Source organism: Oncorhynchus gorbuscha, linkage group LG10 (genome assembly GCF_021184085.1).
Source record: "Oncorhynchus gorbuscha isolate QuinsamMale2020 ecotype Even-year linkage group LG10, OgorEven_v1.0, whole genome shotgun sequence".
Lineage (NCBI taxonomy): Eukaryota > Metazoa > Chordata > Actinopteri > Salmoniformes > Salmonidae > Oncorhynchus > Oncorhynchus gorbuscha.
In genome coordinates this window covers 37,586,942-37,602,001 of record NC_060182.1, presented here as the reverse complement: position 1 = coordinate 37,602,001, position 15,060 = coordinate 37,586,942, and the positions used below count along the sequence as shown (strand labels likewise).

The 15,060-nt window shown below is 44.1% G+C and overlaps 2 protein-coding genes across 9 annotated transcripts; one reads left to right on the top strand and one right to left on the bottom strand.

The window, feature by feature from the left end:
* Positions 1-665: 665 nt before the first annotated feature.
* On the bottom strand, positions 666-7,807 carry nol9 (nucleolar protein 9). 6 transcript variants are annotated; one of them, XM_046365917.1, is made up of 13 exons: positions 7,737-7,807; positions 6,082-6,636; positions 5,665-5,887; positions 5,336-5,466; positions 5,020-5,161; positions 3,891-3,987; positions 3,694-3,791; positions 3,361-3,522; positions 2,912-3,167; positions 2,584-2,698; positions 2,214-2,388; positions 1,886-2,019; positions 666-1,600 (listed from the first exon to the last, which is right to left on the bottom strand). In XM_046365917.1, the coding sequence occupies exons 2-13, from the start codon at positions 6,586-6,588 to the stop codon at positions 1,478-1,480; spliced, it is 2,163 nt and encodes a 720-aa protein (XP_046221873.1). In that variant the 5' UTR covers positions 6,589-6,636; positions 7,737-7,807; the 3' UTR covers positions 666-1,477. The 6 variants fall into 6 exon arrangements, with proteins under 6 accessions (XP_046221873.1, XP_046221871.1, XP_046221869.1 ...); XM_046365915.1 differs by having other exon boundaries at positions 7,392-7,744; XM_046365913.1 differs by lacking the exon at positions 7,737-7,807 and adding an exon at positions 7,242-7,366.
* On the top strand, positions 7,404-14,726 carry LOC124046011 (telomere zinc finger-associated protein-like). Of its 3 annotated transcripts, none has more exons than XM_046365912.1 (11): positions 7,404-7,784; positions 8,203-9,015; positions 9,694-9,944; positions 10,137-10,254; positions 10,469-10,561; positions 11,405-11,491; positions 11,633-11,787; positions 11,941-12,077; positions 12,342-12,506; positions 12,714-12,802; positions 12,942-14,726. In XM_046365912.1, the coding sequence occupies exons 2-11, from the start codon at positions 8,266-8,268 to the stop codon at positions 13,581-13,583; spliced, it is 2,487 nt and encodes an 828-aa protein (XP_046221868.1). In that variant the 5' UTR covers positions 7,404-7,784; positions 8,203-8,265; the 3' UTR covers positions 13,584-14,726. The 3 variants fall into 3 exon arrangements, with proteins under 3 accessions (XP_046221868.1, XP_046221866.1, XP_046221867.1); XM_046365910.1 differs by having other exon boundaries at positions 7,405-7,784; positions 9,631-9,944; XM_046365911.1 differs by having other exon boundaries at positions 7,405-7,901; positions 9,631-9,944.
* Positions 14,727-15,060: the final 334 nt, after the last annotated feature.

Here is a 15,060-nt window from a genome sequence, read left to right as displayed (position 1 = left end):
TGGAAAGAAACCACTACTAAAGAACACCAATAATAAGAAGAGACTTGCTTGGGCCAAGAAACACAAACAATGGACATTAGACTGGTGGAAATCTGCCCTTTGGTCTGATGAGTCCAAATTTGAGATTTTTGGTTCCAGCTGCAGTGTCTTTGTGAGACGCAGAGCAGGTGAGCAAGACAATGATCTCTGCATGTGTGGTTCCCACTGAGACGCATGGAGGTGGTGGTGTGATGGTGTTTTCCTGGTGACACCATCTGTGATTTATTTATAATTCAAGGCACACTTAACCAGCATGGCTACCTCAGCATTCTGCAGTGATACGCCATAACATCTGGTTTGCTCTTAGTGGGACTATCATTTGTATTTCAACAGGACAATGACCCAACACACCTCCAGGCTGTGTAAGGGCTATTTGACCAAGGAGAGTGATGGAATACTGCATCAGATGACTTGGCCTCCACAATCACCCGACTTCAACCCAATTGAGATGGTTTGGGATGAGTTGGACCGCAGAGGGAAGGAAAAGCAGCCATATGTAGGAACTCCTTCAAAACTGTTGGAAAAGCATTTCAGGCAAAGCTGGTTGAGAATGCAAAGAGTGCGCAAAGCTGTCATCAAGGCAAAGGGTGGCTACTTGTATTTTGATTTGTTTTAACACTTTTTTTTGGTTATGTGTGTCATTTCATAGTTTGTCTTCACTATTATTTTACAATGTAGAAAATAGTAAACAAAGATAAACCCTTGAATGAGTAGGTGTGTCCAAACTTTTGACTGGTACTGTATATTATGACATGGAACTTTGAACATTTAACCATGATATCACATCTGCTAGGGACATGTCATGATGGGCCACTTAAAAAGACCAAAGGTCAACAGATTTAGAAAGTCCTGACAGTGACAAGAAAAGCTCACATTTTCAACAACAAAAAGTATATCAATTTGTTTACAATTGATAATGTGTACAATCTTGGCTTTGGAATGTGACCCATGAGGAATAGACATCAAACCCAGAATGTGTCCCAAACGGCACCCTCTTCCTTATATAGTGCACTACTTTTGACCAGTGCCCCATGGAATACGGTGCCATTTCAGATGCAGACAGAGGTTTAACTGCATGTCTAGATATTGTCCATGTGATAGAAATACGTTCAAACATCCTAAACTATTTAATACAGCAACCCCCCCCCCCCCCAAAAAAAAAATGATCTCATGATTGTAGACCAAGGTAAACCCAATTGACGCCAACAAGAGGGAGTTGACCTCCACAGCCTGGGCCGTCTTCAGCACTGATCTGGAGTGAGAGTACGCCCTCGAGTCACTCACACCAACTCTACGGTACACCCTCTCCTGAACCTTCACTTCTGTACATTCAACGACCTTCACTCTGGCCTTGGTGTTTAGTCAATAAACAAGGCGGGGGAGAAAGAAAAAAAAAAAAAAAGGATTTCTTGCTGTGAAACCATAAAAACAAAAACAATCACTTTGCGTTTTTCATCTGGCCAGGTCTTACAAGCCCCTTGAAGACGTGAAGCTTGCCGGCCCCGGTTAGCTCAAAGCTGTAGTCCATTGTGACGTAGGGAGGATCTCCCAGAATTCCTGTCTGTAACAGAAAGAGGATATGGGCTAAGATGACGCAAGCATGAGTGACTGAACCAAAACACTTTGAAAGGTAAAAGCTTACACCGATGGAGAGGAACAGGACAACAAATCAGTCCGAAAGAAACATTTAATAGTTTGGGGCAGTTGTGATTTTTCACATTTTATTACAGCCGATATTCAAGTGTGAAAGTCAAATAAAGACATTGAACAGAGGTTTGAGGAGCAGAGAGTACATTGGTGAAGTGTTTAGAGTGCTTAGTGTGTGGGAGGTATCATCTCGTCTTACCTGGCCTGTGAGGAGGGTGTTGGGCAGTGTGACAGCCCCCAGCAGAAGACAGTTGACCTGACGGAGGATAGAGGGAGCTACAGGTGTAACAAGGAAGTACAGGCCCCGTGCCATGTCCACACCTCGAAGGACACCTGCGGAAGAGAGAAACACTACTTAATAGATTACGCTTACCACCTTGTCATCCATCCAAGAGGTAGTCATCCATGTGGAGATGCCAAACTTTGTTATTGTTCTAGGCTTGATATACATGTATTACTGTTATTACCACACATCAGAAGACTGAAAGATGATGTGTTTATGGTTAATATAGTGTATATACACGTACCAAAGCCCACACAGGGGCAGACAGGGGTTTGGGAGAGCAGTACTGGGCTTCCCCTGCCTGATACCTTCTCATTCAGACAGCACAGCCCCACCAGACTGGCATTGGCAGTGTAGAGTACATGAGTTGGTGCCACCTCGCAGTGTGTCACACCCACAGCCACTGCCGAATGGGGAACCTGCAGGGAGAGGACAAGAGATGGGCGTAGTGAAATTAGCATTTAACAATAAAAACAGACTTGAATCCTATGCTTATCATAAATAAACATGATTTGGTGCAAGCAGGCTTGGCAGAACAGGACACTTCAGAATGGGTCGCGTCAAATCTTCAGATTGTGGCAACATTCTTCTTTCAGAAAGTGGTGATTTCTTACCTGGTAGGGGGTGAAGCAGTGTAGGGGTCTGACAGGGCCTGGTTCAGGGGACTGCAGCTGGCTGAAGTAGCCCAGCAGAGCCAGGTCACGCTGCTCGTTGCTGCGCTGGTGTCTCCTTTGGAAGAATAATACACACACCGCAGAGGAGAGAGAGGTGAAGTCAGAGAAGTAGGGCAGACGAAGGCTGATACGTCAGCTTAATGGACAAGTGTTCCTGGCAAGAAGTCTGTCTTTTCTCTAAAAGTAAAGGGAAAGTATCTTCCATCAGCAAAAACAAATGTATATCCCATGGCAACCAAGAAAGCTGTTGTGTTGTTAGGACTCTTACATTTCTCCCGGGCGGCCTGCTCCTTCAAACTCTGAGTGAATACGGAATAGAGTGTAACTCCGCTGGGCAGGATGAGTTCCAGAGTTGTCCTCACCCAAAGCTGACTGGACAGGAGGGTGTGTCTGCCAGCCATGGGATGACCTCAGGAACTCAGGGGTGAGTTGGGGGCACATGACTTTATCCCCACTACTGAGCTGCACCACGTGAGAAATGGAGAAGAGGCGAATGATGTCCACCAACAACTGAAAGCCAAAACCTGAAGAAGCAGGCACATGTTAAAATGGCAGTATGAAAAACATTTGTAAATAATACAAGTATGAATTACTATGCATTACTTCTGTTCAAATGTGTGCTTGCTTTCCCCTTCTTTTTAAAGATTGGGCTATACACGAACATGGCATTTGAGACTAATTTTGCCCCCGGGTTGCTAAGAATACAGTGTTACTGACCTTTGACCCAGCCCATGGTGTTGATGACAATGGGCGTCTCTCGGTTGTACAAGCGCCACAGGGACTTGAGGGACTCCAGATAGCGGTCCAGGTCCGTTTCACAGGACGACTGGCCATAGAAGATCATGTGCTCTGGGGCCCACTGGTGTGTAAAGGGGGGACCTGGAAACAACATGAGACAGACAGACCAGGGTTAGTTTGGATTAGTTAAGACCTCCAAACATTTATAGGAAATACAGGTAGTTACAGTGTATTTGGCATGTGTAATGAAAACTCACTCACTGCACTATAATGTATTGTACACATGATAAAGGAAACAGTTACGATACATACCCAGCAGTGGCTCTCTGACAGTAGACAGGGAGAGACAACCTGAGGGAGTGAACTCTGTCTGGCCCAGGTCACACTCCAGGTATTCTACACTTGCAGTGCTGCACACACAGACACACAGGGAGGGTTATTGCTGTAAGCATTGTATCACTGAAGAACCTTCCAAACAAACAAACATAAATCAAAAACACATTACTCACTGGTTAAGTAAGGTATTGATGAGGTGACGGTTGAAGGTGGACTTTCCAACATTCTTAGCACCACATACAAGAATAACTGGACAGCCATCTAGCTCCTCTGTAGACAAAGAACAAAAACAGTCCATAGGTCATCAGGTTGAAATATCTCCATCATGTGGAATACAACAGAAACATGACATGCTTGTCTGTAGAAAAGAACCGAAGGGGACCCGTTTGCCATTTTAAAAAGAGGGGCTGAACTCACTCATGTCACCTCACTTCCCACATCCTCATTAAGAAATGCCAGCAGCAACGAGAGTTTGAAGTGGGTGTGTTACGTTCTCTACCGTTATGTGTCGAAATAACCCAAACAGCCACCGTACACGTGACGAATAGGCTTAGCAACCTGGGCCGCGTTGATGATTGCTTGGTCTACATGTCAGAGGTATGTTTTGTTCTAGACATATTTCTATTTGAACGTTCCCAAAGACTGTGTCCTGCTGAAAGCAGCCTGGTGACACAGCATGTGAAGGTGATTGGTCAAGAATACCAAGCTCAGAGGATTTCCTGTTTTCTGTACCATCACTGGTATCAGTGTCTTTGATGACAGTTGTGTTTGTGATGCTAACGTTAGCGCACAAATGTGAGGATGTTTGAGTTAGAAAAAAACCCAAGACCTTGATAAACAACAAGTCTCGTTCTTTCAACATAACATTGGCAAAGATTTATGTATTGTTGTCTCGTGTAAACAAGTCCGAGGCGCTGCATGCTAACGGGTTTACTTTAGGTCGATTGCGCTGCTATGATTGGATAGAGCGCACTTGGCGCAACCGGTTCGCCGTGCATGACAATACTCCCTAGGCATTACTATCCCATGTTCGTGGGCAAGACTGGGCGTGATTGAAATCAAAACACAACCCTCCAATATCCAAGGATTTAGGCGTGTAATAGTTTTCCCCAAGTGTCACAAATCTCCCGTTTGGAAGATACTGACTTTATAACCAAAAGTATACAATTTCCACTTTGTAGTCAATGTTGGCACTAGAAAAAGTGTTTCTAAATAACACTGCTGCCACGTAGATCTTTTTCGACGAAATAAGTCATTTTTTGGGGTTCCTCTTTGAGACAGCAGGGCTGTGTGTGTGTTTACCTGCACAGGCGTTAACCAGGCCGTTGAGAGCCTCCCTGTAGGTCTGTGACATAACCATGCCTCTGGCTGTTTTCCGCAGTGGGGTTATGCCAAGGCCAGAGAGCGGAGTGTCCAGCATAGCTGAACTCTCTCGGATGTCCCTCTATCATTCAAATAAATCAAATGTATTTATAAAGCCATTTTTACATCAGTAGTTGTCAAAACGTGCTTTACAGTAACTCTACAAAGAAGAGGTCGGTACAATCAAAGTCTGTATGAAAAGGCCAGTAGTAATATGCTGTAGATAGACAACATCGGATTATCAGAGTCAACCCACCGAACTGAGTCCAAACACCTCTTTGAGGTCTGGGAAACTGGTGAGGAACCGCGTCAGAGGGGTGTCCAGGGGCTCCAGCAGGATCACACAGGAGTCTGAATCTACTTCACTCAACAACCTTTTACGTGTCTCTAAACAGAACACAGAAAATAAAGATTAAATACTGCTCGTTTGGAAGGTTGCTTCAAACTCAAACCAACAATTTACTCCCTCAAGGGTGATCTAACTCGGCCTATAACTGGAAACAAATCACAAAAAGAAGGCAGCTGAGGATAGTGTCATGCAAATTATTTAAAGGGTGGACGGTCTCATTCAAAGGCTCTCCTTACCTGTAGAGAGGTACTTGCGGACAATGGCTTTGGCCTCTAGACGGCCTGCTTTCTTGGTCTTGCTGGGGTTAGGGGAATCCCCCAGTGCTGTGACGGTGAGGGGGCAATGTGAGGAAGGGGAAAAAAGTGGGTAGGACTGCTGACCCTCCTCAAGGGTGAAACCATGCACCTCCACCCGACCGTACAGACATGACAGAAGGCACTTCCCCCTAAAACACAGGGTCTGCAGGAAAAAGAGATTAGGGTGACTTAGAATAACTTTAATCCACACAGCATGGACAAAATTAATAATACAATTTATAAGAGACAAAACACTAGCAGGAGGCATTAGTGAAAGCACACAGGAAGTAGCTTATAGCAGGGAGTGTAGTTGCGACTGAAAAGTAAAAAGTGTAGCTGAAAATACTGCGTAAGTACCTGACCCTGTTGCATGACCAGCACTGTGCGATTATGGATGTAGTCTCGCTCTGCACAGTGAACAAAAGCCTCCTCCTCTATCCTGCCAGGCGCAGCTTTGGCTGAGACACAATTCTCCTGGCCCTCCATACTCTCTCCACCACCATTTTGATGTAAAACAGACTTGGCAAAGGAGCTCCAGTCCTGGGACTCGTCTGAGTCACTGCCCTGCTCTGGTCCACCTGCTCCACCGTTGGTCAGGGGACGAGAGGGGGTCCTCTCCAAGGCAGCCGGAGTCTTGACCGGTCTGAAGGACACAGCCTTGGCGCCTTTCTTCAGTCTCTTCAGGTTAGGCTTGTCCTTTCTAAGGTTAGATGCGCGGTGCTCTAGCTTGGCCATGGCTGTGCTTGGGCTGAGGTTTGAAGAGTCTGAGTTTTTGGCAATTCTGTTGGACTTGAACCACTTGTCATTACATTGTTGCCTCTTGGACGTCTGCTTGGTTTTGGGGAGAGATTTCTGCACTTTCATGGTTTCTTATGGCTTTCCCTTTGCAAGTAAGATGTAAGGTGGGGAACCCTGGAGAGAGAATAGTACAAAATGAACACAACTAATGCAATGGGCAAGCATCGATTTAGCTATCTGTACATACTATACTAGCAGGCAAGTTAAGATCGATTGTTGTTAGCTAGCTAGCTAACGTTGGTGTAAATAGATAACACGTTAGGTAAATTATATGTAGCTAACTATCTAACTCAGCTCACCTAACTACTAGTAGTAACAAATTGAACGTATGAACACAGTTGCTGCCCAATACTACAGTGATGTCAATGAATCTATGGTTAGCTAGCTAAGATAGCTTTTGTTACATTAGTTAGCTAGCCAACAAACGTTACTGGTGTTCTATTGGAGAGCATATACCACGATCGGCAAGACGAAGGTTGGATACCAAGCAGTACCTCTCCGTAGCTTCTCAAAAATATGCTTGGAGGACCTTTATAGCGAACGAATAATAATCGAGTTGGCACATTGCTACAGTATAACGTTACTGTTAGCTAGATAGCGTAGTGGTTTCACCATGTGAGCCAGACAGACGCCATTCTGAGTAATAATTGGCCAACCAGTATCCCACAGCGACGGTTACAGCGTTTAGCAGTTAGCAAGCTCGTTTTGCAGTTACCTACCTTATATTAGTTACATATACCTAAAATAAGCATTTATTAAATTAACGCAACCTGGATACAAAATATTAACTATAGGTCAGGCTAGACTGCCCAATTATTTTGGGTGGGGGGGGGTAGGGTTATCGATAAAATAGGATGGACAGTAAATACCTTCACGGGGTTCACGCATGCTCAGTTGTTCGCGTAACTAGCTGATAGCGTAGACAGCTAACCATGCATCCACCAAAGAGAACATCAGCTCGAAATATCATTAGTTAGTCGATCCCCAAATAATGCAATTATATAACTACACGATCGTGTAATTTGAACGTGATGTTAACATGCTACCCATCATTCAATTGCAAAGCGTGTATTTACGGTTAGCTAGCTCGCTTGCAATATGCTAGCCTAACCGTCACATCCGGTCCCTACCGCCTGGACGAGACATAACGCAATACATGTTCCTGATACGTTAGTCAAAATTACTGTTTATAAATTATATTAAATGCAACGCACCATTCCAACAACCGATAGCAGTGACACGATTGTCAGCATCCTGCAAAGGTAAATCGCGTCTCTGTTGTTTCTACTGGACAGATGAAAGCTTAGGGAGCGTCTGTATAATGTCGAAAACGTCGAGGTGCGTAGCTAGTTAGGGGCCTACCTACTAATCATTTCTGGGTAATACATTTGTCTAATCTTAAACAAATTCTATTTATTTCAGTTTTATTATCTCATATGTGTTGGCATATTTAGTACTACTCAACCCATTGTGCAAATGTCCCATACCAGGTTTAAGTGAATATCTAGCTAATAATGCATCTGAAGTCTGGACTATGCATGACAAATGACTGATGATGGTGTAGTTAAGACTTAGGATTGCAAGAATACTAATAGCCTAATGATATTAATAGAAGTTACAGACAGTAGCCCATTTTCTATTAATTTCTTCAATTGTCATCTGTTTTCTGACTCTTTCAAGCAACTCCATGACACTGAATCCAGTGTACCTTGAGAAGCAGCAATCTACTGTCAAGGGTGAGAGATGCTTACACAGGTGAGCAGCACCCATGCCCAACGGGTGTTGTCTTTTCTGAATGAGCAGAGGGGTCTTGGCTGGTTCTGTGATGCCAAGCTGACTGTAGGAGGAGATGGGAGGGCATACAATGCCCATCGCAACATCCTGGCCTGTTTTAGTAAGATTTTCCAGGAATCTGAGCCAACCACTACCATGGTTAAGAAGGTCTCCCTCCCAAAGGAGTGCCCCACTGATGGCCTGGAACTACTTCTAGACTTTTTCTACACAGGGAATTTGAAGCTTGACTCTCTGAATCTGGACAATGTGCAACAGGCTGCAGACAGCCTATGTGTACCAGATGCGCTCGCCCTCTGTCAGCAGTTCACCACAGAAGGGACCATCTCTCCAGAAGAACCTCCGTCTGCAGATCTTCTGGGTGAAGATGATGGCCTAATCCCACATGTAACGTCTACGGAAACCAAGGTCCCCCTAAAAAGGGGGAGGCCACCCCAAAAAAGAGGGAGGCCCAAAAAATCCCAAACCCCTAGTAGCGGCTCAAGTAAGAAGGATTCTCCAGAAGCAACCGCCACCACAACTCGCTCTGGGCGTAAGGTGAAGATCTCCAGAAGGCTGCTTGGAGAGGGCTCCAGGCCACAGCTCCTGCCCCAGGGAACCACCAGCAGGGGAACACCACAACTAGTTATCAGCCTAATGGATAGAAGTGATGGGGCTGAGGACGAGGGACAAAGCCTCCATCAGCCTACAGATACAACAGAGGTAGGCAAGAATACATAACCTTATCCTAAAGTGTTAACGTAAGAATAGATTAGGAGGGTATGTTCCTACAGATTTGTAGATTTTATACTAGAACTATAAAGTAGGCCAGGGATAGGCCTACTTTGTCAGAGCAAATGGTCGAGGGGCCGGAACATATTTATAAGAATTTGTACACTGCAAATTGGCCACAACTATGCCCAAAAAGAGATTGTATTTGAAAATAATTTCATACCTTATTTCTGTTAAGACACGATCACGTCTCTTTTTTATTTATTCGTGGGAATACTTGGGAACAGATTTCCTAAATTAGATATTGCTGAACTCCTGGTGTTTTCCCCCCAAAACCTTTTTAGAATAATAATTTACAAAAAACTTTGGGGGGGCCAAAGAAAATCACTCATGAGCCGGTTTTGGCCCGCGTGCTGCCTGTTGCCGACCCCTGCAGTAGGCCTATACCTGCCAGTGCTTAGACTATAACTACCCGTGCTTAGGCTATAACTACAATATGATGGATAATGCATGAAATATTGTGTCTCCCAGTTACAGGTGGATGGGCCAGAAGATGTGATGAATGACAATAGAGATGATGATTCATTATGTTTGTTTATTTCGCAGGTAACAGACATGGTCACTGGCAATGTACCAGATGTTAGCTATAAAGCAAATTCTCATTTGCAGCCTCACGATGATGATGATGACGATGATGATGGTTTGATGGAGGGGGTGGATGAGGACACTGATGAAGAGTATGTGCCCCATGCCCTACCAACTACCACCTCCAGCCCCAAAGGCAGACGTAAAGGACCAGGCAAAGCTGTCAATAAAGAGAACAGTGAGGAGGCGGCCAAGGGCTCCAAAAAGGGCTCTGTTCAGTGCCCCACCTGCAATAAGACCTTCCTCAGCAAATACTATCTCAAAGTACACAACAGGTATGCAACTCATTGCTATCACATTGCATTGACTTTGCATTGATTCTGTCTTTATTATACAATCTTTGTTTTTAAAGGTTGGTCCTGTTGAGATAAAAATATCTGGCAAGAGAGACCTGAATAATGACAAAGACTGCTATTATCGAGTGACTAGTGTTGGTGTGTTAGTTATGTTCTTCCACTGTTCACCAGGCGTCATACGGGTGAGAAGCCCTTTGCATGCTCTAAGTGTGGGAAGAGGTACTACAGGAAGGAGAATCTGATGGACCACCAGGCCCGGAACTGCAAATGTGGTGAAAAAGTAAAAGCGGTGAGTGATCAGCAGGACTAAAGTCATGTCCGCTTAGTCATCAAAAGGAAGAAAAGTGAGCATAAAGGGGAGGGATTACCATGACTTGTCCAATAAGAAATGCTTATTTTTGTTTTCGTTTGTAAAACATTTTGACACTTGTGTGCCCTAAATTATGCAATACCTTACATTTTCCCTCATGCACTGTATGTGTGTATTCTTGTTGTTACTACAGGTGCACAACTGTCTTCAATGCCCCATGTCATTTGACAGAGTGGTGGATCTACGTCTGCACACTGTCTCCCATACAGGGGAAATGCCCAATAAGGTCCAGCACCTACCAGCTCACACCCTTTGAACACGCCCACAGGACAGTGAACATCAGGGTTGGGGTCAAGTCTGAATTGAGTTGCGAATTGCTCTTTAACTCCAACCCAATTCTTGAATTTGAATTGGCCACACACCACAGGAAGCATCATTTGAATTGAATTTGAATTAAAGGAAGTATAATTTTATTCAATGAAATTCTAATGATTTATTCTAGACGTCACCATAGTAATGATTATTTTGACATCATGTACTGTATGTTTACCAAAACCATGTAGCATAAGGTTGAAACATTTCCATTTGTAAAACTCATTCTCCTAAAACAATTGGAAATCATAACAGTGATTTGGAAATATTCTAAGATCAGGTTGTCTATAATAATTCATGAATTTGTTTTTCAATATATGAACAAAAATACATTTCCCAGATTACGTTAGATCAAATACTACAATATGGAAGGGAACAATCTAACAACTCATGCCAAAGAAAAATAATCAAACTAATATTTTAAATGGTAGGTGTATTCTTTGCATTAATTAAGTGGCATATCCTTTTGATAAAACATTTCTCAAATTAATTAGACTCATTTTTCACATCTCAGTTGAATTAGTTTGAATTGCTTTGTATAAAATTAGACTTCCCCCAATTCAAATTCAATTCAAATTGCACTTCCTTTGAGGTGTGGCCAGCTTAAAATGAATTGTTTGAATTGAATTAATATATTCCAAATTGACCCCAACCCTGGTGAACACGTCATTAATTTACATTTTAGACTTCTCTCTCTGGTGTGCTTTGTATCAAACTCATATTGACATATTATCGCTTGATCTTGTATCTATTTCAGTGTACGTCATGCTCGGAACAGTTTATGCGTAAAAAAGATTTGAGAAACCACGAAATCAAAATCCACGGCGCACCCAAACCACATGCAGTAAGTCTTGTCTCTTTACTTTGTGTTAATTGGTCGGCCTTTTCCTGTATTCAAACCTTTTTTTGCTTCTGAATTATTGTCAAGATGTATGACTGCTTGCTTGCTGATCACCAACTAACCTGTGATGAATATTTCCCACAGTGCTCTCTGTGCAGCAAAGCCTACCTGTCTAAAACGGAGGTGCGTCTGCATGAGGCGTCCAAGCATCGAGGCGAGAAGCTCTTTGTGTGTGAAGAGTGTGGCCATCGAGCCTCCAGCCGAAACGGCCTGCAGATGCACATCAAAGCCATTCACAGGTGGGGCTGCGTCTGGGCATGGTAGTGGGTGAGGAGTTTGTTACCGTGGGGGAGCTAGACTGTTTGACTGAACCGATATAGCCTACTGTCGTATAATGTGACGTAATGTATCAAATAATGTGATGTCCCTGTTTGTTTGTCTCACTTTCTCAGAAACGAGCGTCCATTTGTCTGCGAGTACTGCAACCATGCGTTTACCCAGAAGGCCAACCTCAACATGCACCTGCGCGTTCACACTGGAGAGAAGCCCTATCAGTGCCACCTCTGTGGGAAGACTTTCCGGACACAGGGTAAGAACCGCCATCCTCTCTCTAGGTCCTGCAGATACCATAGCAGGACACACTCATTACTAACAATGAACATAGTTGCACAGGTCCTACAGTATGATTTAGTCTCATAGTTATCATTAAGCTAGACTAAAACACACTCTCTGTCTCTCAGACTAACGCATACACTCTCACATGAACATCCAGTGAGCTCTCACACGGCCTATTCCGACGCTTAAACATTGTGCTTGTGCCGATGCTTATGTGTGTGTTTGTATGTCATTCCAGCCAGTCTTGACAAGCACCATCGCACCCACACGGGAGAGCGGCCTTACAGCTGTGAGTTCTGTCACCAGCGCTTCACAGAAAAGGGCCCGATGCTCCGCCATGTCGCCAGCAAGCACCAGGACGACCGCCCTCACTGCTGTAAGATATGTGGCAAGACCTTCAAGGGTGAGAGAGGAACTGTCATGGTTGACAAGAGATTGTGGCATCACTGTTGATACTACCTTTTCTGTTGAAATAATATTTTCTGTCATGTTTTAATCTAATCAGTAGATTTCGTCCTGAAAAGATTAAATCCCGACTTTAGTTGAACAAAATGCAGAAAAGCACGTTGACTGTATGTTTTCTTATGGCCTTGTTTGTTAAATCCTCCAGCCATCGAGCAGCTCCGTGTCCATGTGCGTCGCCATCAGGGCATGAGGAAGTTTGAGTGTGAAAAGTGTGGCTACAAGTTCACCAGACAGGTAAGCCATGCATTTCCAATGTGCTAGCTTGGTTCCTCAAATGTCCATGCATGTTTAATGCTCACCCAGCCACTGAGGGGATAAATGAAGCTGTATAAAATTTGAACTGAATACTGAAGTCTCTCCTCTTTTCCTCCAGGCCCACTTACGACGTCATATTCAGGTCCACAACCGCACCGAGAACTACAACCCGCGGGAGAGGAAGCTACGGAACCTGATAGTAAAGGATGAGGGGTCGCAGGAGGAGGATGAGACTAGCCCCTCACCAACACCACCCACTGAGAAGGGGACACCCGAGGGGCTGGCACCTGTCTCTGGACCCAGTGTCCCTCTTCCTGTCTTTGGACCTGGACTCAGTGTGTCTGGACCTGGAACTGTACCAGGAGCCAGTGACATCCTCAGGGTGGTTATCCAGCCCCTGGTGGAGGAGGTGGTGTCAAGCCAAGGGCAGGTGGTGGTGGGCTTTAACCAGGCTGTGTTGGGGCATGGGCCTGGCCAGTTGGAGGTAGGCTTAACCCAGAGCCAAGGTGTGGTAGGCCAAGGCCAGGTAGAGGTGGGCCTTACTCATGGCCAGGTCGGCTTTCCCCAGGTTGGGGTGGGACAGGGACATGGCCAGGTGGAGGTGCTCTCCTCCCAGGGTTTGGGTGTGGTGGGGCATGGTTTCATTGTGACAGATGTGATGGACCAGACTCTCCTGGTGGCAGGAGACTACCCAATCCCTGAGACCACGGTGGATCTGAAGGACATACGGGAGGATCTTCCTGCTAAGAGCAAGGCCTGAGGACGGGACAAGCAACGTATTGTGATGTGGAATCTACTTGGAAAAATACATGGGATTTGAAAAAAAGTAATTAACTGTTGTTTTGAGGGTGACATTTCAACCACAGGATTATGTCATCATAATAACCCAATTTCAACATAGACAAACCCTTGTATAAAATATGTTGAATTTGTACCTTTAAAACAATGTCAGATCTTCAACGTTCTGTTCACTATCAGGAAAAAGAACACAACAGGCTGGGGCAGCACCTAGTGGAGAATCTATCTACAGCAGAGCTGACTGGGGCTTGTTTTTTTGTTGTTGTGTGGAATTTATTTATTTATTTTTTACGAAGTCAGTCGGGGTCTCAACCTACTGTTTAGAGATAGCATAGTAGAATACAAAATGTGCAATTTCAATAGTTTTCCTCTTGTTATGTCAGTCACTGACAGTCAATCAATTAGCCCATGTCAGCTAACATTTTATAGATTGCTAGGTAAGTTAGTCTAGCCAGCTATCTAAATCTTATTGTAATCATGGCCGAGTTACTGACCGGACACCCAAGGCACGTGCCCTGACCTCCAAGGGACCCCCCATTGATCTTGTTAGTCATTCTCACACAGATATCATAAGAACATGCAGGGAATTCACATAAAATGGCTACATTTTCTCTCCTTCCCATGGCAAAATGAGTAGAATTCCATTCAATTAGTTTTGCATTCAATTCCTTTTAAAACTGCAAACTGTTCTTTCTGCCCCATGGAAAATGTGTAGAATTGCAGAAAGTCTGATTTAAAACTGCAACATTTTCTCCACGCCCCAAGGAAAATGTGTCGAATTGCAGGACATTAACTTTAAAGTAGCACATTTTTCTCTCTGCCCACCAAGAGGGGGGCCACTAAAATGTTTTGCCTTTTGAGATGGGTAAAAATATTTCTTGGGGCCCCCAAAATGCTAGGGCCCTGCACATTTGCAAGTTATTAGCGTTATGAACATAGAAAGTAATACATCTGGCAAACAATGCTGGCAATCAGAATGTGTTGTTTGGTGTCAAGTTATATGGCTACAATTTGGTTAATGTTTGAAATGTATTTATATGATTACAAAAAAACGATTGTTTAAATTGTTATATTTTTAAATAAATGCCTATTTGTTCAGCCCACAGCCCACCATTCACAGCCCAGATTATACTTTGGCACACCAAGCCCAAAAGTTTGAGGACCCCTGAACTACAGCTACCCTTTAGTCTCCCATCCAGGGTTTTAACCAAGCCTAGTGCTGCTAAGCTATGATATGTCACTGTCTATTACCAATGCGCTATCCAGAGAATGATTGTTGAGAGATCGAAATAGATTCACTGTTGCTATCGAAGTCATTCATTCATTTGTAGACAAACTGGAATTAAAGCCAGACTAATTCAGCACAGATGGAACTATCCAAGCAGAAGACACGTCTCCTTCAAATGTTGACATTTTGTTGCGTTTTCAACCAAACACAA

What these genes read in the sequence shown, in the direction of transcription:
- nol9 (XM_046365917.1), bottom strand. Translation starts at nt 6,588, where the DNA reads ATGAAAGTGCAGAAATCTCTCCCCAAAACCAAGCAGACGTCCAAGAGG. An exon ending in AGGTGTTTGGACTCAGTTCG is followed by an intron (nt 5,162 to 5,335) that starts GTGGGTTGACTC and finishes TTTGAATGATAG; the next exon opens with AGGGACATCCGAGAGAGTTC. An exon ending in CTGCCCCTGTGTGGGCTTTG is followed by an intron (nt 2,020 to 2,213) that starts GTACGTGTATAT and finishes TCTCTTCCGCAG; the next exon opens with GTGTCCTTCGAGGTGTGGAC.
- LOC124046011 (XM_046365910.1), top strand. Translation starts at nt 8,266, where the DNA reads ATGCTTACACAGGTGAGCAGCACCCATGCCCAACGGGTGTTGTCTTTT. An exon ending in CAGGGGAAATGCCCAATAAG is followed by an intron (nt 10,562 to 11,404) that starts GTCCAGCACCTA and finishes TATCTATTTCAG; the next exon opens with TGTACGTCATGCTCGGAACA. An exon ending in GCGCACCCAAACCACATGCA is followed by an intron (nt 11,492 to 11,632) that starts GTAAGTCTTGTC and finishes TATTTCCCACAG; the next exon opens with TGCTCTCTGTGCAGCAAAGC.